Genomic DNA, 22,748 nt, shown 5'->3' with positions numbered 1-22,748 from the left:
AACTCAGGCTCCTTTGATCAGAATAAAATAGTTGATTATTTTACAGTCAAAGACCCTTTCAGTACAATAAAAGAAATTAGGATTATCTTTTCTAATGTTTCCATTCTTTTCAAGTAACTATAGCTATTAAATGATGCTAAAAAATGGGAAGAAAAGCCCTTTGATTTACCTGGGAAAATTAAAATTTGCAGTTTACATAAGGGGGCAAGGAATATCATAAAAGCGCAAAACCATTTCACAACTATTGTATCATTAAGAAAGTAAAACAGTATATGAAGAGAAAATGGCATTTTTATTGCTAGATGTTTTTTTTTTTAAATTTTTTAAACAACTGTAAAGATCAATAAAGATATACACACAAATTTTCTGTCCTTGGGAAACCCTAAAGCCTAGGCCATCTTTGGTCCTTGCTTCTGGATATGAAATATTCTCTTTGTCCTCATTATCCTATAGGTAATATCTCTCCACAGCTATTCGGAATAAAGGATCATGATGGCCCAGGGGGAGAGCAGAGCACTGAAGAAGTCAAGAAGGAGCATCAGTGATTAGAAAGGTTACTTATCATTGTATCACACAAAGGAAAATTGAAAACCAACATATGGTGACCCTGTGGCCTGACTCCAGGTATTTAGTAGTCATTTGAAGAAAGAGAATAATGCACCCTTATTTCAGCTTTAAATAGGTTAATCCTGTTACGTGGGTAATTTAAGTGCAAGAGATCCTAAAAAAGGCAAAAAAAAAAAGATCATATCTATATATATTTTTTGTTATATATGTATTTTATATATACATTAAATACACACACATATATACATATATAAACAAAAAACTAATCTAGAAATGCAGATTAAACAATTAATTATCAATTTGAAAGGGTTAAAAATTATTAACTTGTTTTAAAAAAATACTTCTAAGAAGTAAACCCAGAGTAAAAACTACTGATCTCTAAGAACACAAATGATTATGAACCTATGATTTTGGCTTGAAATTCAAGGAAAAATAAAAATTACGTCAACTTCTTGTCAAGTATATATGCCTGATATATATGTTTGGACTCCAAAAGAATATTGAGGTGTTAAAACAATTCCATACCTTTTATTCCCTAAGCCCATATCAAACCATATTGTAGAATATTTATGCTACCTTAAAATCCTCAAGAAAAGTGATTCTACAATCTCCCTCAGTACAAAATTTCAATATTTAATAACTTGAAATTCTTCCTACCACCTAATCTACAACCTTCCAGCTGTAAAAATTAAGGCGACTGTGTTTTTTTATGCTCTTGGTGGGGAAGGAGAACAATTTGTTACCAGGAATCAAACTATAATAAATGTTCCAAAGCCTGAAAGTGATTTTGAAGCCAACATTTAGCTTTCTTTTTCACAGGCTATTCAAACTCAATTTCTTTAAACTTCCCTTATATGTACTTCTAAGTATTTCACTATTATCCTCTCCCAAGTTATCTGCATCTCTTAAAAATAAAGTTCAGGGGCTTCCCTGGTGGCGCAGTGGTTGAGAGTCTGCCTGCCGATGCAGGGGACACGGGTTCATGCCCCGGTCCAGGAAGATCCCACATGCCGTGGAGCGGCTGGGCCCGTGAGCCACGGCCGCTGAGCCTGCGCGTCCGGAGCCTGTGCTCCGCAGCGGGAGAGGCCCGTGTACCGCAAAAAAAATAAATAAAATAAAATAAAATTTGGTAGGTAGCCAACAGTACCCTAAAAAGACTAATAAAGTATTTCTATTGGAATGATTCTCAATCAGAAAGCAAAAATTACTTGAATCTTAGCTAATTGATAGTGATAAAATAATAAACAAAGGGAGTAACCATGAAAACATTAAAAACTGAGTCTAAGAGACAAAAGAGGTCTGTCTTAAGTATACTCCACAGGGATAATACCCTGATTAGAGAACTCAAATATATCTTATCTTTAGCAGGTTACCCTTACTCCAAAGAGCTATACTTCAGGCAGACACAGCTTGATGGCATGCTTATTAAAGATATTAATTAATATGTTAAATAAAAATAATTTATACTATCCTGTATTTTAATTCTATGCTTACCAAAAAACTTTTGATAATAAATTTGTCTACCGGGTAGACTTCCTTAGGTAATAAAATGTTCAGATTTCAGTACAGTTGACTGAATATAAACAGAGAGGCTACATTTCTTACTATAAATTAATAAATCCAATTTTATATATAAACATATATATTCCCTTGATCTTTCATGTCTAATATTAGATCCTAAAAATCTCTCATAACTTAAAGTATGGAACAAATGTAGTACACTTAGCCATTTACAGATTATTCTACCATTAATCACTTAATTGAGGTATGTAGAAGAGAAACATTAAAAAGTTTAATGATCTGTAAGTAAAATAGAGCACTTGCCACAAACATATTTCCTCTGGAAAGATTCAAAATGAATGAGAAGTCTTAAAGTTTCCAAAGTAATGTCATATTTTCTTTTTGTATGTTCTGTTTCCACCACAATACACTGAGATTCTGCAATATTAAAGTCAAAATTATGGAGCCCACATACTTCTGTACATAAACACCTCCATTCATGTCATAAAATTATGGAGCAGCACCCTTCCATAAAATAAGAGTAAATCTGCAATTCCCTAGAAAAACAAGGGCATTGCTATAAGGGAGTATTATCAGTGGCAGAGTTGCTTTAGTACTCTGTGTAGGGTGTTTTTGGAGGGGAAGAGAAAAGGGAAGGGAAGAGGACATAGATCACTTTACAAAAGTGATCAATTTTACAATATGGTTTTCCCAGATTACAAAATCATATTTGTTTCCTAAGATAATGTGTCTTTGAAATTCCGTGATTCTCTGCACATCAATAAGTTATCTTGGTTTCATTCATTAAAAATCTTTCAGTAGTTTTCCATTGCTCTTAAAAACCTAGAATTCTTAACATGGCCTGTAATTTGGATCCTACTCTTTTCTTGCCTCATGTATATGATGCTTGCTTTGAGAGCTTCGGCCTCACTGGCCTCCTCTCAGCTCTTCAAATACACAGCCTCATGGTCTTCACAAAGGTCCTCTCTCCTCTCTCTCTTTTTTTAAACATCTTTATTGGAGTATAATTGCTTTACAATGTTGTGTTAGTTTCTGCTGTATAACAAAGTGAATCAGCTATATATATACATATATCCCCATATCCCCTCCCTCTTGCATCTCCCTCCCCCACTCCCTATCCCACCCCACTAGGTGGTCACGGAGCTGATCTCCCTGTGCTATGCGGCTGCTTCCCACTAGCTATCTATTTTACATTTGGTAGTGTATATATGTCCATGCCACTCTCTCACTTTGTCACAGCTTACCCTTCCCCCTCCCCAAATCCTCAAGCCCATTCTCTAGTAGGACTGTGTCTTTATTCCTGTCTTGCCCCTAGGTTCTTCATGACCATTTTTTTTCTTAGATTCCATATTATGTGTTAGCATACAGTATTTGTTTTTCTCTTTCTGACTTACTTCACTCTGTATGTATGACAGAGTCTGTCTGTATGACAGACTCTAGGTCCATCCACCTCACTACAAATAACTCAATTTCATTTCTTTTCACAGCTGAGGAATATTCCATTGTATATATATGTGCCACATCTTCTTTATCCATTCATCTATCAATGGACACTTAGGTTGCTTCCGTGTCCTGGCTATTGTAAATAGAGCTGCAATGAACACTGTGGTACATGTCTCTTTTTGAATTATGGTTTTCTCAGAGTATATGCCCAGTAGTGGGATTGCTGGGTCATATGTTAGTTCTATTTTTAGTTTTTTGAGGAAGCTCCATATTGTTCTCCATAGTGGCTGTATCAATTTACTCCTCTCTCTCTTTGCCAGATAATTCTTCTCACTCATTTATTCACCAAATATTTTATGAGCTCCTATTATGAGGCAGGCATTGTGCTACTCACTTTATAAATAGCCATGAATAAATAGGCAGGCAGTAAGCAAGATGAACAAGTAAAATACATAGTATGTTAGAAAGTAACAAATGGTAAGGATTAAAATAAAGCAAGGAAAAATGACAAGAAATGAGTGTGTTTGTGTACGTGTGTGCATGTGTGCATGCATGCATGCGCAAGTTTAGATAAGGTTGTTAGGAAAGGCCTTACCTAGAAGATCACATTTAACTATTAACAAGCAATCAAATAAGCAAAATGATTATGGATTGTAATAAGTGCTATGAAGGAAATGAAAAGCATAATCTCCTTTATGCTTTAACTGGGAGCATAAATGTAAGTAAATGGGAGAAGCCTTTGCATAGATGGATCAGAGAGAAAATCTCTCTGAAGAGAAACTGCATGTGAGCTGAGATTGAAGGATGAGAACGAGTCAAAATGTGACCCTTAGAGTATCTTAACATGGTCCCCAAAGTACAGATGGCTCAGATTCTCCTAAAGCACTACTAGCATATCAGCTATATAGGATGGTATCATGGATGACATAGATATTCACAGAGGAAAGGGAAACGTGTATAGAATATCTGCCATGTGCCAGGTAAATGAAAAGCACTTTGCATGCTTGTCATACTCTTTTTCTAAAGGTTTCAAGAACAAGTTAGCTGCTGTTCGCTGTAAAAAGTTGTTGCTGAGTAAAATCTGCTGGGGGTCAATGAACATTTAGGTTGCTTCCATGTCTTAGCTATTGTGAATAATGTTGCAATAAATATGAGAATACACACTCAAAGATCCTGACTTCAATTCCTCTGTATATACACCCAGGAGTAGGAATCCTAGATAATATGGTAGTTCTAATTTTAATTTTTTGAGAAAGCTCCATATTGTTTTCCACAGTGGCTGCACAAATTTACATTCCCACCAACAGTGTATAAGAATTCTCTTTTCTCCACATTCTTGTGAACACTAGTTATCTTTTTTCTTTTTATAATAACCATCCTAACAGGTGTAAGGTGATATCTCATTGCAGTTTTGATTTGTATTTTCCTGATGATTAGTGATGTTTAGCAACTTTTCATATACCTGTTCGTCATTTGTACATCTTTTTTTGAGAAATGTCTATTCAGTTCCTTTGCCCATTTTTAAATTGGATTACTTGCTTTTTTGCTAAAACTGTAGGAGTTCCTTATACATTTTGGACATTAACCTGTTAGCAGGTATATGGTTCGCAAATAATTTCTCCAAATTCCATAAACTGCTTCTTCGTTTTGTTGACTGCCTTTGCTGTGCAGAGCGTTTTATTTTGATGTAGTACCACTTGTCTATATCTACTTTTGTTGCCTGTGCTTTTCATATCAAGAAATCACTGCCAAGACCAAAATCAAGAAGATTTTCCCCTATATTTTCTTCTAGTAGTTTTATAGTTTCGGGTCTTACATTTGTCTTTAATCCACTTTGAGTTAATTTTTGCATCTGTTGTAAGATAAGAGTCCAGTTTTATTCTTCTGAATGTGGCTGTCCAGTTTTTCCAAAGCCATTTATTGAAGTGACTATCCTTTTTCCATTGTGTATTCTTGGCACCCTGATTGAAAATCAGTTGATCGTGTATGCATAGGTTCATTTTTGGGTCTCTCTGTTCCACTGGTAAATTGCCAAATGTATATTAATGAACCTACTCACGAAGAATTCAGGCAAGATTTTTCATAACTACAGATGTAGTCATTGATAGTCCCCACAATGACCACATGACGGAGATGGAAAGCTGACCACTGCTGCAGTTCTGGGTCGTTCTGCAGATCATTGTTTAAAATCTTCCCTGACATCATCATTAGAGACCTGCTAGTTGAAAGAGGGATCATTTCATGATGCTTCAACACCAAATGTATCTCCTCACTAAAAGGCTACAGTGCTTTTCTAAACCTCCAGTGCTTGTGTTCAGCATTCATCTCAGGATACTACACTCAGATAGACATCTAAATCAGGGCTGGTTTGTTTTTCCCTCCAGCTTCCATCAGAAGTATGACTTGTTTACCTGTCTGGATTCTCACCTTCCAAGCCACTATTATTTTCTAAAGTAGCATTTAGAATCATTTAAAATCTTAGGGATAATCCAGATAAAACACGTGTGTTTTGGGGGTGTGTGTGTGTGTGTGCTGTCAATTGTGTAAACCCAATTTTTCAGGCACAAGCTTAAGAGGTGTAAGTGGTTGTAAAGAATCTGTTACAACCCAAGAAACTTTGTTAGTAATATATAGCACTAAACGTAGATTAACATTTTCACTTGCTAACAAAGAAATGAGAGACCATAGATGAGAATAATCTAACAGAAAATCTGTAATCACATTTGATCATGAATTTCAACCTACTAAGCTACAAGTATACACAAAGACTGTGATTAAAGTTTGACTGACTTTTTCTGAGGGAAAAAGCAAGCCAAGGGAAAAAAGAAACTAAAACCATACAGAAACAAAAAACAAGTACAGACTCTTCACAGAGAGACAAGAAATGCCAAAGTTTTACTCAAGGCTCTAGATCTTTAGATAGTTGCACACAATCTTTGAATCTAGTGCACAAAATGTGCTGCCAAAGCCTACTAGGAATAATAATATACTTGTCATTCAAGGGATATTTTAAAGAATCACTTTCTTTTGTACTGTACCCAAGAAGAATAATTGGTACAGTACAACGTATATATTGTTTAGTCTTAACTACCTTAAAACTTAATTCTTTTTATTGTTATGATTTTTAAAAAGGGATTTTAAATACACTATTTGCGTAAAAGTTGGAACTAAGCCTTAAACTTGCTTTTTAAATATATTTTCAATTTTTTTGACAAACCCTTCATTTAAAAATCCTATTCTTTCACTCAACATGCTTTTATTGTGTATCTACTATGAACATCTTCCTATATTAGACACTGAAATATTTCTCTATGAAACTTAAAAAAGAATTTTTTTTTTTACATTTTTTGAGATAGACACTGAGACTTTTTTAGGCAGACAAGAAGAGTCAATCATTATACCTCCATTTTTTTCCATAGCAATTTTCCTTGTTTCTCTATTTGGGTTAATGTCATCTTGTCCGCACTCAGTTATCGTGTTAGAATGTGGGCAGTGGATAAAGCAACTTGAAATGACTCAGTACTAAAAGTATAAGTTAAAATAAAGGCTCCTAGCCAAAGTAAAAATGCCCTTAACCCAATTATTAGAGTACCAGAAAAGGTGGGGAGTCAGGGAGGTTTCAAAATCGTAATATTTCAAAGACAAACATAAGTTGGTATTGTAAACTCAGAACTTAAAAAAGGAATACGTTAGAAAATTTTAAAATTCTGCCCAGAACCCTCACAAGACATTTGAAACTTGTCTAATTAAGGATTACTCAAACAGTTAGAAATAGATATTGTACAAATTATATCAGAAAAAGAGCAGTGTTAAAGGCCATATTTGTGTTAATACTGTTACCAGAAGTAAACTACATTCATTAAAATTCCATCTTAACAATTGTGTCATGAAAAACACATATAAATGACTAAACATAAGGATTAAGACTTCTTACCCCATATTTACATTGGCGGGATGTTGCTCCATACTGGAAACGGCATTGTTCATCAGCATCATACACCTGACCTGGGGCCACAGCTGGATAAAGAAAGTCACGCTTGGGAGGCTCATTATCAAGGCAAGTACCACGGCCTGAACTGTTCAACATAAAGGATCAAAGGAAATTAGGTACACTGTGGACTATTTCAATCACAGTTATGAAACCATGTGTTGAGCTCTTTGTTTTAATAATTGATGCATGAAAAACAATATATTCTACAAATAAATAATCATATGGCAAAATAGAATATCTTTACTAAAACTTGAATAAGAGCTCCAATAGTTTTTTTCCAGCACCAAGACACAATATAAGCATCTCACAAAACAATCTAAAAATGTCATGTTGGCCCTTAAACACTGATTTAAACTAATTTCTGAAGGAATCAAAACAATTTCATACTGCTCTAAGCTTCTTGTTTGTTTTCAGTGGAAATATAACCACATCTGGTAGTAGAATCAAAAACATAAAATGTGGAAAAAAAATTGTGGTTGTGATCCTTAAAGACCTAATCTATATACTTCCACCTTGGGCAGAACAAGAGATGCTGTGGTAAGACATGTCCAAAGCTTCTTGAAATATTTCAATAACAAATGGGCTGAATGACAGATGAGGCCAAGATCCAAAGTTGTCCTCTCAAGTATATTAGAAGTGTTTAGTCTCTCAAAAATTTCATATTTCATCTAGGATCATCAGAGTTGGAAAAGAGAATGTTCTCCTCTCTCTATAATTTCTGCTTTTCAAAGTATGCTTGCACTCAAACATAATATTTTAATTCAGTGGAACAAATAACATAAAGATCGCCAAAAGCCAGAGAGAATATCTTAGTTTAAACAGCTTTATACTTTGCTAAATATAATTGTTCATTTTTATTTAGTCAGTGTGCATAAAATAGGACAGATGCTTTTTTACTTTCATTTCACATGTGAGTAAGTTAGAATTTTTAAAGAATTCCTATGCCAACATTTAAAAATTTTTTCCAACATTCCTGTCAATTGTGCCAGCACTTGTGTTTTTTTTTCCAAATCTTTTCCATCCACTTTGCCAAAGGAAAATAATTTCACAAGTAGAAGTTCCTCAACTATTATTTAGGACAGTACAAATTTTCATTTATAGGTAAGTAAGAAAGAACCATGCATAATAGTGTTTCATATTCACTTAAAATTTTATCATACTCTTAAAATGCAAAAGCAAATTTGTTAAATAAAAATGTATATTTGCACAGTAGCAAATAAATACCTTTAAAAAACTGAACCATACTATGCATAAGGTGATAGATTCAAAGACCCAAAGGATAGAAAATTATCTTCTTTATGCCCTTTTTCTTTCATTTATGCCCCTCTTGATTAATTTTTTAAACAATAAAAATATTTAAATGGAATATTAAATGTGGTACTGAATACATGGATGTTATTATTGGCTATTATAATCATTTCATTTGTCACTGCTCTAGGTGTCTAACTAATAGAGAACAACTTTTTTTTTTTTTTGAGAACAATTTTTTTTCACCCAACTATCCAGATTTCATGACAGACTGCTTTTTATTTTCTGTTTTTTGTACTTTTAGAAATTGTCGTGTACCTCACCTCAGCAAGAAAAACTATTTCTAAGTGAATTTTAAAAATAGTAAGTTCTGGGCTTCCCTGGTGGCACAGTGGTTGAGAGTCCGCCTGCCGATGCAGGGGACATGGGTTCATGCCCCGGTCCGGGAGGATCCCACATGCCCGGAGCGGCTGGGCCCGTGAGCCATGGCCTCTGAGCCTACGCGTCCGGAGCCTGTGCTCCGCAACAGGAGAGGCCACAACAGTGAGAGGCCCATGTACCGCAATAAATAAATAAATAAATAAAAAATAGTAAGTTCTTTTTATTTCATTATGTAAAATATATGGGTATGCAAATTTTAGGCAAATGTAATTCTACTAGTAAACTCAAAATTTTTATTAAGGTTAGTGATAAAGTGGTCAATGTGAAAAAGTATAATGGAAGAAGAATTTATGAGATAATTGTATTAGTAGTTTAATTTCCTAATTTTCCTCCTAAAATATTAGTTTCATCTCTATCTACAACAAAACTATAAAAGTCTATCTGAAAGGAGCTAAATATATAATAAAAATAAAATATCAAGCTAAGTTCTATATAAATCATTGGGAAAATTTTAAGCACTGAAGTACTTAAGTACAGGATCCTACAGATAAAAATATTTGCCAATAGCATAACAAAGAAAGTATAAGATATATTCACCTAAGTGGCACCAACTCAAAATCCATTAAAAATTATTGTACATTATTACTTTTATTACTACAGAAAATTAACCTAAAAACTTAGAGGAAGAAGTATGTGGACCCCCAAAAAGAGTTTAAGATTGGGATAACCTGAGGATCCTGAGGAAAAAATAACCTGAGGAAAAAATTATTTCCTGATAGCAAACTGAGAATTGGCTTAACCCAGGAGGAAGCAAGAATAATTGCTTCATTTAAAGTTCTTGTTCCCAGGTATTAATGGTCTTCAAATCACGGTTCACGTTCTGTAAAAAATACCAAATCAGATGACCATTGCAGGAGCCTCCAGACGACGAAGTAATGGCATGCACTGTGGTCACCTGTGAGAAAATTCTTCTGAGAAAGTCTATCCCAAAAGTGATTTGTGTTTCAATTCTTTGGAAATAACTATTGCTTTGTATTAATGTGGTCTAGTTAAATATCTAGACGTCTCGTTCTCTCTTCCAGTGTATTTTTGCAGAAGAACAAAACACCGTATGAAATACAATAAGTGAAAAATTATATAGATCTTTAAATAATGAACATGTATTTAGGAATATGGCATCAACAAAGACCTTTTAAAATGGGTTTGGCTATATTTGTACAAAATATCAATGCTTGCAAGTCAAGGGTCTTACCTACTAGTATTGGCTCCAGGATACCAAGTGTGGGATACGTGCAAGGTTGATTTAAACTGTTTGTACATTTTGGGTAGAAAATGTACTACATATTTTCCTTCTGGTAACCATAAACATTACATACAGTAAAACCTTGATTAAAGTATTTGGGGGGTGAGATAGTTTTCATACTTTAATTCTTAACTGAGGGTTAAGCTACGAAAATATTTTTTTTTTGCACAATGTTACTAAAACTTGTCTGCCACTTTCCTGCTACTTTTAAGTAAGTTAAATCTATAGACCACAATTATTAATTAACTCTTAGAAGATAATAATTCTGGATATGTTCATGCCTCTGTACCATCAATTACCATTATGAAATATCACAGATATAGGTATGGAAGGTAGAGGACATGAATCTGAGAGATGTATATATAACCCTAGGAGTGCTTTTCTTTGTTTTTTTTCCTTAGAAAATTTCCCAGTTTTCAACCTCAATCATACTCCTCTTTGTTTCCCCAAGAATTAACAAATATTCTGATTTTTAAAATAACAATTTCTTTGGTTTTCTCAGTAATTATTTATCTCCCAATTATTCATCTGCCTGCTCTTGGATTCTATATAAAAGGAGTCATACTGTAGGTTTTCTTTTGTGACTTTATTCTTTTGCTCAATATTATGAATGTGAGACTCATCCATGTTGCTGTGTTTAACTGTAAGCTGCTCATTTATATTGTTCTTTGATATTCCATTTAAGACTATGCTACAGTTATTTATCCATTCTTCTATTAATAAACATTTAAGTTATTTCTAGTTTCTGGAAATTGCAAATTATGCTGATATAAACATTTTCGTATAGTCTTCTGGTACCAATGCTTTTCTTAAAAATATTAGATATGAGTTATTTTCTTATATTTTGTAATTGTCTCCTTTTAACAAAAAGAAGTTCTGAGTAATTTTTATTTAATCTAGGGTTCTAGTTAATCAATATACAATTCTTATGATACTGAGCCTAGGGTTATTTATGCTACTATTTTCAAATTAATAGTGGTAATATTATATATAAATCATCTTGAATTTTCTCATAAAATGCCACTTTTAAGTATAGCTGGTTTGTGCCCTGGTGTCATATGTGAATTTTTTCACTTAGAAAACATAAACCTCACTCATTAATAAATGAAATGAAGAACACTGTAGTTTCCATATATGAGATATTATTACAACTTACTGTTGTTAAGCATAGATATACTTGTCCTGAACAAAACTGTGTACGTAAAAAGTGGAACTATGATTAATTCCCTAGCAGCATATATCTCACAACTAAAAGCCCAATCCTGATTAATATCTACAGCATTATAGGTAATTATTGAATTAATACACTCTACTTTTGTTTATGCTTCTAAAACAAGGCAAAAAAATGTCTATTAGTTTGAGAACATGCTTTTCCCTTGATTATGAAATTAGTAAATCAAAGTATGTTTACATTTCCAGAATCCTTGCAATATGATAGCAAAGTCATGTTTTATGTATTCTACTTCTAATTAGAGAAGTCTTATTTACATAGTTCAAAAATTAGCCTTAAAAATAGGTACATGAGCCAGAGTTGAGTCTTCAATGAAAATTTACAGATCCTTATGTAAAATACGGTCTGTTGGCTTTGTTTCCAGAACACATGAAGACATACTCCTAATTGAAATTTTAGATTTATTTTTCACTTAAACAATTATACTATAAAGGACAGACCTTCAGTCTACAACACAGTGGGTCAATTTAAGAAATAAATCTTTCTATATAACCCTGTACATATCTTAACAGTTTCTTAACAACAACAACAAAAAGTTAACAGATAATACCATCTCCTACTTTTTCCCACAAAATTGTGCTAATATACCTAAATTAAGCAAAAATGAATTAGGTTAACTCATCTATGGCAAGTCAAGTGTCTTACCTACTACATTCTCATAAACTGCTCTATCAATCTTCATAAAACTAACAATATTATTACCTTCTAAAATGAGTTACTCTAAGTCAGACCTTTCTTTCTTGCCCTCTATATGACTAGGATGCTTGAATACAACTGAACTTGAGGCTTCCAATATACAAACACTATTCTAGTAACATTTACTAAGTTATGCTCTTTTTCTCCATATGTAGTTATGACTTATCAAAGATATTTATGGGTTAGAGTGAAGTCCCAAAATGTGTCAGATAAATGGAAGGAGAAATCTGTTTTGCTAAGCTGTTTTGGGGTTCCACATAAAAAAGAGGTCCCAACTATAAAATTTGTTTTCTCTCTAATAAATTATTGATAGCGACTTTCAAAGGTAATTGGTATAGAGGAATTGTAAGCACCTTGCTTGTCCTGTTCATCTTATATCACTTCTCTTGCAGCTCTACTTTTCTACCTAGTTCATCTTCAACCATAATGTTGCTTCTCTTTTTTTTCAGCTTCCATCCTTTCTGTGAAAATGGCTAGTCTGTATTTAATTTGGAACTGTAGGAAATTTTGCTATGGATCTCTGACAGTTCAAACAATATAACAGACTTTAATTTAAATAGAGCAAGAGTTGATTCACAGAGGCCCCAGGATTTTTGAAGACTATATGAAATTACTCTGTACTACCACTGAGTGGTGGAAAATGTATGAAAAACTGGCCTAAATTACTTCTGGCTGCCTTCCACTGCCTGGTAAATTAGCCCACAGACATCAATGAGTGTGAGCCATAACACCAGGTTCATCTTCTCTAGTTTCTAAATAAATAAGTAAATAAATAAATAAATAAGTCCCGCAGGCAGATAGGAAGGACACTACCTGCAAAGCCGTCGTCGAAAACATCAGAAGCTGGCATAACACGTCCATTTTAACGGTAATGGGTTCTTTATTATTTAATCAGGACGGCTTCTGGGCGATTCATGAACCACTTATTGAATCACCGAGTTTAAGAAATCTGAAAAAAAATATTGGGAGTTGGTAAACACCATCTCCTGATTGATCAATAGCACCTAGTGTTTCAGAATGACACGAGAGACTTTTTACTCTATTGGCATTTAAAGGCCATGAAACTGTTTTCAGTTGAACATAGTGAATAGTGAATCTCTATAAATCATAGAAAGCTCATTGTTAAAATCCACCATCATCTTTGGCCTATACAGTCACTAAGTAGAGAAAAGTATGCATTCTGTTGGCTGGGCTGCAGTTCCTAAACAATTCATCTTTCAAGATTTCTTTTTCTTGAGAAGAGAAACGAAAATAAAATGTTATGACTCTTTTTGAGCCAACTATAAAACATAAATGTAACCTCAATCCCTGATCAAAATATCACTGTATTTTTTAAAATATCACACATAGCTGTTAAAGCAATTAAGTCCACTGCATTAATAAAGAGGAAAAAAGAAATTCAAGAAAGTTACTATTATGTCTTTGTGCTCCAGTGAACTGACCTTTTTAAAGGGCCTTGTGTTTAAAAAAACTTTATTGCTTGGTCACATTACAGAGTTGTTCAGTTTACTATTAAAGAGGGGAAAAAAAGCACCAACTTTCCCCAAAATCTCTACCCATTGTCTTTCACATCTATCTTTTACTAATGGCTTTAACTTTGTGAGCATTCCCATGAGGATGCACAACAGAAATATTTTTATAAAATACAGGATAATTAAACCCATGACAACCCTGTCAACACTAATCATGCTTACACATAGAAAATGCAAAGAGGCAATAAGGCTTACATAATGCTTTTTGGATTAATTCTTTCAATTAATTCAATTGAACACTTTATTGCAACTAGTAATAATTTTACATCTCTGACAAAACCAGTGGTGATTTCTTGACTGTATTTTATCAGCAATTTAGGGATTCCCTTTTGGAGTTTAATGGCCTTCATAGAGCTTTAACTAGGCAGGGTCTGGCAAGAAATCAAAACCGGTCCTTGTATTTAGTATACAGAGATTGTCCTAGCAAATGGGCTGTGCAATAGAAACAGGATAGAGGAGAGAGAAATGGTACTTGGGAAAAAAAAAAAAAAGCAAGTGGAGGAAAGCCTTCAAAAATCCCCAGGAATACTGAGCATGCATACAGTTTGTCTTTCTGGTGGTAGACACTAAGATTCCATTATAAAAACATGTGCCAAGTCAAGGGAGAAATTCCAGACTGGCTTGACTTCTGGGGAGAGTAGATCTTCAACAATGTTTAATATTTAGGTTATATGATCTCGTTAAAAACATCTCAGAAAATGATATTGCTAGTACTTTCTGTTAATTACTACCAAAAGATGTCAAACAAGTTCTCTGTGGTCTATCTTTATAGTCCTTTACCCAGTTTTGGCACAAGGCAAGTACAGTGTTATAATTAATCTATTACTAACATTAAAAATTGTTAGGTTATAGTATGGTTATTCAGAAGAGCTACCTTCTAAAATAAATTTCTAATTCCTTCAATTTCATCATCACATTAATTAATTCAAAAGAGTCCATTTTAAACATTTATCTTTTGATCTTTGATTGAGTAAAGCATTGTGCTAGGTAATTGAAAATCTCGTTTGTGGCTTTTAAAAATATGTAACTATAAGTTTTAAGAATATAATCTGGCTATTAGCAGATATGAACCAAAATTTTAATGAATAGTGTTGCCCTATATAACCTATCTGAATTCTAAAATTTTACACTATAATCATGTTAAGGTGAACTTTGAACAAAGACAATTTTTAAAAAGAATTTTTGTTGCTTGCCTGTACTTTATGTATGACTCACTTTTTCACAAAGTATTTAATCTCTCCTCCTCAGAAAAAAATGGCACAAAATAGTTGAAGGTAATGATAGAGCAATAGTGCTTAAAACCTCGATATTATTTAAAATAATACTATACCACTTAATGAATGTCTATTAAGTGTTTTATATACATTACAGTGTTATACATAATTATTTACATGACAACCTGATGATGTGTGTATTACTACCTAAATTCACTCAACAAATGAGGTCACTGAATATTAGGAAGGTTAAGTAATAATGTCCAAGGTCACACTGTTAGGAAGTGAGACCTAAGTCTATCAGTTTCCAAAGTCTAATCCTGGAGCCCGATGCAGATGACATGTGGAAAAACATCTGCTTTCCTAAACATAGTTATACCTGAGCTAATTTATATTCTTCATACTTAAATAACCAGACTCTTGGAATATATGTTAAAGGACCAGCAAAGAAGTTCTCAAACTGTAGAAAAGATGAGTCACTATAATAAATTTTCAAAGACAAATTTTCATTTTCTCATTTTCATTTCCTGGGCGTTGGTTTTTTGTTGTTGTTGTTTGTTACTATTAGATACTTTGGCATTCCTATAGAACTTAGTTTTTTTACCAACAAAGTGAAATATGTAATCACTGAATTAAAGCTTGGCTTATGCGCTATTAAATTATATAAATCTAAATTCTTTCTGATATTGCTTCCCATTTATTTAACATTTCTAACACTCACATCATCAACCCCTTTTACAGCCTCGCTTCAGTTCCCCTAATCTGTTCAGTTTGTGTTCTGTTTGAGTATGCAGGAGAAAATTTGCCACAATGATATAGTAAAGTATTTTGGGAACAGCCTGAAATATGGGAACACTGGGCCCTATAAAAGTTACTCATTATGCAAAGTTTGAAACACTACATATTAGGCTTCTATCAATGGCTTACTTCTGGAGCAATTCATCATCACTCTCCAGAGATTACTTACTCTAGAAAGCTGGTGATATAGTCTCGACTGCAGGCAGACCAGGAAAAGGGATTGGTATTTGCAGTAATGTGAGCTGCCATAAGTTTTGCTGCTTCATGACCTTTCGTCCCACAAGAATTTCCAATTCCATCATGGTTCATACCAAAACTGTTTTAACAAGGAAGAAACATAAGAAACATAAAAGAAACAAAATAAGAAAAAATAAAACAAACAAACCCTCAATACATCCTTTATTTCCTTATTTGATCATTTATTAGCCTTATCAACATACGGCTTCCATCAAGATAGACCAGGTCCTCTAAGGAAATATAGAATTAATGTTAAAGAGATTAAGGAATAATTCAATGATACAATATATTTCTAAATCTCTCTAAATTTATCATATACTCTCAAATGTTATCTCATATGATACAGTCTCTCCTTGAACAGAGAGGGGATATATATTAATTCTAACTTTATAGATGAGAAAAACTGAGATTTACTAAAGATAATTAACCTATTAAAGATCACACAGTTAATAAGTGTTGAAATTGTTAGTAGAACCTACCTCTAACATGCTAGAGTTCAAGCTACCTCACTTGCTGAATCCAAAAGGGAATTATGAAAAGATAGTTACGACCCATAGAGTTCTAGGTTATAGGCCAAACATAAAAGTTCTTTTTCTTATTAATATGGATAAAGGAGAATTAAATACATTATGTAATTTATGTTTGTGTGTGTATGTGTCTTCAAAACACCTTTTGAAAAATCCTGATACATTTAAGGATTATGAATATAGCCTTTTCTTTACCATGGCCTCCCTGATTTTTTAAAGCTTTTCTTTGTCATTTTTTCCTGTGTCCTGTAGCCATGCTTAGTGTTATCAATGTGATTTAAAAACACATCTCAATGATAAATCATAAAATTTTTCTGTGGATAAATGGATAAATAAAAAAGGATCTACCTACTGCATATGAATAAATTTAAGCCTTTCATCACAAATAGCCAGAAGTTTAGGTGAAAATCACTAAAAAAATCCTTATTGTGTCCACTGTGACATTCTAATAAATGCACCATGATATGCGTTCAAGGGAATAAGTAATTTGTGTGACATGAGTATACAGATATGAGTATACAGATAAGAATAGTTGCTAGAGAAAAATTTGGAGAGATAGTTGAGAACAGATAATCACAAGATAATAAATGAAAGTAAATACTGATACTTTTGGCAGTGTACAGACTTTGAAGATTTGTCAGAAAGAGCAACTGAGGATTTCTGAGTAGGAAAATATGGAATTGACCTGTATTTTAGACAGATCATTATAGTAATTCTGTGGTGGAAACAATAGAGTGGAAAGAGAATTGAGCCAGGGAGCACAGAGAGAAGATGATACCCAATTAAGAAATGATGTAGGTCTGAACTAGGGCACGGGATGGAGAAGTGGGATTAGATTTGAGACATGTTCAGGAAAGTGAATGAACTGGCCTTCATAAATACAATATAAAAGAGCTATAATAAAGACATATAATATGTCCCTGTATGGCGGGAGGAGGGAGGAGGAACTAATAATTCAGGTATAGGGACTAACATAAGCAAAGGAAGAGAATCATATGAGAGTCCTTCCACATAACCAAATAACCTTCCAAGAACATCAATACTTAGCCTTCTTGTGTTTGACATCAACACACTCAAGTCAACCTCTTCTAGGAACATAATGGTGGAATTTACTGTTTGTTGAATTAGACATATATTCTGTGAAAACAATCAGCTATAGATTTACATTAAAAATTCCTCACTATAAATTTATAATTCAATAAGCTTAATATTCTACACTTCTCTCAAAGGTTGATGCTATGATGTGATTACTACTATGATTCTTTTCAAATGATGATACTGATAGCTTAAAAAATATTATTTCCTTTCAGCAGTAGTCTCATACAAATCTCTGAGTAATATTAAGATAGCTGTAGGCAGGCACAGATAGCTTTCAGAAAATCACTTTTGAGATTCCCAACTTCCTTACTTACTCTTTTCTAAAAAAAACGTAAAGCTTCTTTTGAAATCATATTTCTCCCACGTTATAAAAGAACGACTTATCTTTCAGTCATACATAATTTTACAATAGTTCATTGCCTTTGGCTATAAAAAATGGGTGTCAAGGAAAGAGACAACTGGAAACATTTAGGTCAGCACTGAGAAAAAGAATGACTTTATTGATTAAATAACATGTAGTTTCTTGTTTTCATCAAGTTTATAGGAAGATATAATCAAATTAACAGCTGATGGGTTGTTAAAAAATTTGATGATAGATCACCATGGTTACGTTTTGACAAAGAATTCAAAAGGAGCTCAAAGAACTGAGTGATATTTCTATAATAAATTCCTTTCATCTTATCTATTTACATATGTGATCCAATTTTCTCAACATTCACATCTATAGAAACAAAATAAAGAAACTGAACTGGTGCTAAAATCCTGCCTCATTCTAGCAGTAATGAAGTAACGGCAGTAATTGAAAATATACATTTAAAGATACATCCTCTAACAAAAACTTTATTTTTACATTTAATTATTAAAATTCATAATATGTATATATTCTTCTAATCAATTATTAACTAATAATTGTAATGTAATGAACATATAATTCAGAAAAATATTTTTTACGATCACAGGAAATTTTAAAAATGTAATTTCAACTTAAATTTTTTTGTTACAGAGATATTTGATATAATTAAAAATACTTTTAAGCATAAAAACATATTTTAAAAGTATATTAAGAAATATTAAAATATACATTAGGATTGATATTCTGGGAGGGAAAGGAAGAGCAGACATATTGAGTTAAAGGAGGGAAAAATATGCAAATTTTGGCTATAAAAGAAGAAGCTGTTAGTGTATTTTTTAAATAATCTTTTAAAAAAATATTTATTTATTTATTTATTTGGCTGCACAGGGTCTTAGTTGCAGCATGCGAGATCCTCACTGCTGCATGTGGAATCTAGTTCCATGACCAGGAATCGAACCTGGGTCCCCTGTATTGGGAGCACAGAGTCTTACCCACTGGACCACCAAGGAAGTCCCCTGTTAGTGTATTTTTAAAATGCATAATGGTGGTTACCAAATTGCTATGGCATTTAGATTCAATCAGGTATATTTAAAGGAGGTTTTTATTTTTTACATACTAATTTTTGCAGTAGTCTAGAAATTCTATCCTTTGCAATTAGTTAGACATAAAAAATGTTGGACATCAACTGAAAAATAAACAATAGGGTACATAGTTTTTAAAACTTCAGAAGTATAGGGAGGAGATATGGGGATATATGTATATGTATAGTTGATTCACTTTGTTATACAGCAGAAACTAACACACCATTGTAAAGCACTTATACTCCAATAAAGATGCTAAAAAAAATTCAGAAGTATATATGGGAAAAGATTTAAAAACTAATGAACTCAAGTATCTGAAGAAGTAAACCTTAAATTCTATTTCTACTTACAATCCTTATAGTTTAAGTGTCAGATGCAGAAAGCTGTCTTAAGGATTTCCGTTTCAGGTGTCTAAGAGAATGTATACTTTTGCAGCTTATATTTAAAACATAAGAAATCCCAGAAATGACCTGACCAATGTCAACTAGTTCACTAACAGTGACACAAAGTGAAATGGGAGTTTACAATTGCCGTTTATGACATCAGCTTCAAAAGATCCCTCTAGGGCATCGCTGGCGGCGCAGTGGTTGAGAGTCCGCCTGCCGATGCAGGGGACACAGGTTCGTGCCCCAGTTCGGGAAGATCCCACATGCCGCGGAGTGGCTGGGCCCGTGAGCCATGGCCGCTGAGCCTGCGCGTCCGGAGTCTGTGCTCCGCAACGGGAGAGGCCACAACAGTGAGAGGCCCGCGTATCGCAAAAAAAAAAAAAAGATCCCTCTAATGCACTGACCAGGCCGGAGAAAGACAGTGTGTGTGTGTGTGTGTGTGTGTGTGTGTATGTATATATATCTATATCTATATCTATATATACACATATATATTACAGATAAGCTCCTTCCTGAGGAAACTCTATCAGTGAGGAGTTTGTCAAAAGAAATGAAACTTACTAATGATTAGAGAAAATAAACGAGTCTACTTTAAACCATCATACTGGCAAAAATTAGAATGTTACCTAGGACTAAGTCGACAGTTGACAGTGGTGTAGAGAAACTGGGATCTTAGCACGCAACAGTTATAGTGTGGTCAAGCAAAGTTCCAGACAGCAATTCAGCAGTATTTGGTCATATTAAATAGAGGAAACATTATGACCCAGCAATCCTGTTTTTGGAGAGATATCCCAGAAATATTCCCAAAGGGAACATGTATGAGGATGTTCATGACAGAATTATTTATGATAGCAAGGAGTTGAAGACAATCTAGGTGTTCGTCACTGGGGAATGGATAAATAAACTTTGGCAGATGTATATTATGGAATACTAAGCAGAAGTTGGAAGCAACAAACAAGATAGATGTCTACACATAAATATAGGTAGATCTTAAAAACACTGAAAAAATTGAGAAAAGGAACAAGGTCTATAGCACTATATCATACATGCAAACAAAAATTACATATATCTTATCAAATAACAAAGAAAGGCCAAGGAATTGTTCCAGATTAAAGACTTTAGAGACATTACCAAATGCAACAGAAACTGGATTGGAGGGGGAGAAGGTTATAAAAATATTGCTGGGACGACTGAGGAAATTTGAATAGGACTATATATCAGATAATAGTAGTGTATCAATGTTAAACTTTCTAATGTGATAATTATACTCTTATGTAAGAGATTATCTTTTCTTCTCAGGAAACAGATGCTGAAATAGTTAGGGATAGGGGACATGTCTACAACTTATTCTCAAATAGTACAGAAAAAAATACATGTACATATACAAAAAGAGAGAGAAAGAAATGTTGCAAAATATTAACAATTTTTAAATCTGACTCAGGGACACAGAGGAAATCTTTCTACCGTACCAATTTTTCCATAAGTCTGAAAACATTTCAAACTTAAAAAGTTAAAAAATAGGGCTTCCCTGGTGGCGCAGTGGTTAAGAGTCTGCCTGCCAATGCAGGGGACATGGGTTCGAGCCCTGGTCTGGGAAGATCCCACATGCCATGGAGGAACTAAGCCCGTGTACCACAACTACTGAGCCTGCTCTCTAGAGCCCGTGAGCTACGGCTGCTGAGCCCACATGCCATAACTACTGAAGCCCTCACGCCTAGAGCCTGTGCTCCGTAGCAAGAGAGGCCACTGCAGTGAGAAGCCCATGTACTGCAATGAAGACCCAACGCAGCCAAAAAAAAAAAAAGAATAAATAAAATTTTTTCAAAAAGTTAAAAAATAAACACAGACATATATAAAACAACCTGCAATATTTTGCAAGGATACATATGAATTCAAATATAGATATCAAATTTATTAAAGGAGTTATCTATGGGAGGGAAGAAATGGAAGTGGAAAATGGGAATATAGAAATATATGCACATATATGAAACAAAAAGGGTCCTTGCTGGGACTGATAATGATGTTGTGACCAGAAATAAGGACAGACAGATAGATAGAAAATAAACTCAACTCTCTGCTCTTGAGTTAAAAAATAATAATTAAAAAAAAAAAAAAAAGAACAAAAGAGTTTGGTGAACCTGGCGCCCACACCAGTGAGTGAATAGTGATAACAAGAAAATACTTCCATGGTTGGTTTTATGTGTTTAACAAAATTAATCATTTAAGTTCAATAAAATTAATAGATTAGGCAACGATTCTCATTTGTGGAGGGTTAGAGAAAGAGAGAAAACTGGGAGAGAAAGTCTTCCTTAGGCCTCTTGTGATTCCCCCACATTTTGCTGAGTATGCCAAGTCTGCAAGGCCTGCTCTTAACCCAGGCCATTCCTCAGGACAACTTTAGGAAATGAAGTAACATCTTCCCCTGGACAAAGCACGTTTACTTACTACTTGCTATAAAACTATTAGATTTCCCAAGCTCAGTGTTTCTCTGTTTGTTTGTTTGTTTGTTTTGGCCGTACGTGGGCCTCTCACTGTTGTGGCCTCTCCCATTGCAGAGCACAGGCTCTGGACGCACAGGCTCAGCGGCCATGGCTCATGGGCCAAGCCGCTCCACAGCATGTGGGATCCTCCCGGACCAGGGCACGAACCCGTGTCCCCTGCATCAGCAGGCGGACTCTCAACCACTGCGCCACCAGGGAAGCCCCTGTTTCTCAGTTTTGATGCAAACCCACTACATGTGTGGCATTCATCTGGGCCATACTGTGTTGCCCATGTGGGATTTGGGGCCAAAAGGAACCAAAATAAATATGCTGATGCTTATGCTGCTTGCTGTGCTGAAGTCTCTGATCCAGGAATCTCATGTCTTTTGCTCCATGCAACAGTAATAAGCTAACTTATTAGCTTATAAATAAGGTAAAATCAAATCTCAAACTCAATGAGAGAGAAGTTTGTAGTTGATTAGGATAATATACCCAATTATGGAAAGCTAAGTAATCCTGAAACTAAAGTACTTCAAAATTAGTCTTAATTTTTCAGAAAATGAAGCCCCAAATCTATTAAAACAAAGTAAATTATTTCCCAGGAAATAAATTATATGTTGAAGATTTTCAACTAAATCTCCCAGGGGAAACAAATGAAAGA

At 34.0% G+C, this 22,748-nt stretch overlaps 1 protein-coding gene across 2 annotated transcripts in view; it reads right to left on the bottom strand.

Annotated features, from left to right (window-relative positions):
- The window catches only part of ADAMTS6 (ADAM metallopeptidase with thrombospondin type 1 motif 6), a 274,021-nt gene that overhangs the window by 106,078 nt on the left and 145,195 nt on the right, over positions 1-22,748 (bottom strand). For both annotated transcript variants that reach the window (XM_027101008.1, XM_027101010.1), the window contains 2 exons: positions 16,095-16,241; positions 7,466-7,607 (listed from right to left, as the gene is read on the bottom strand). In XM_027101008.1, the coding sequence (XP_026956809.1) occupies positions 7,466-7,607; positions 16,095-16,241 (289 nt within the window). The remainder of the gene's footprint in view (positions 1-7,465; positions 7,608-16,094; positions 16,242-22,748) is intronic.

The sequence above is a fragment of the Aethalodelphis obliquidens genome, unplaced genomic scaffold, assembly GCF_003676395.1.
Source record: "Aethalodelphis obliquidens isolate GAN/ISIS:26980383/991018 unplaced genomic scaffold, ASM367639v1 scaffold4, whole genome shotgun sequence".
Classification (NCBI taxonomy): Eukaryota; Metazoa; Chordata; class Mammalia; order Artiodactyla; family Delphinidae; genus Aethalodelphis; species Aethalodelphis obliquidens.
Note: the sequence above shows the minus strand (reverse complement) of the source record. Positions and strands in the feature narration are given on the sequence as shown.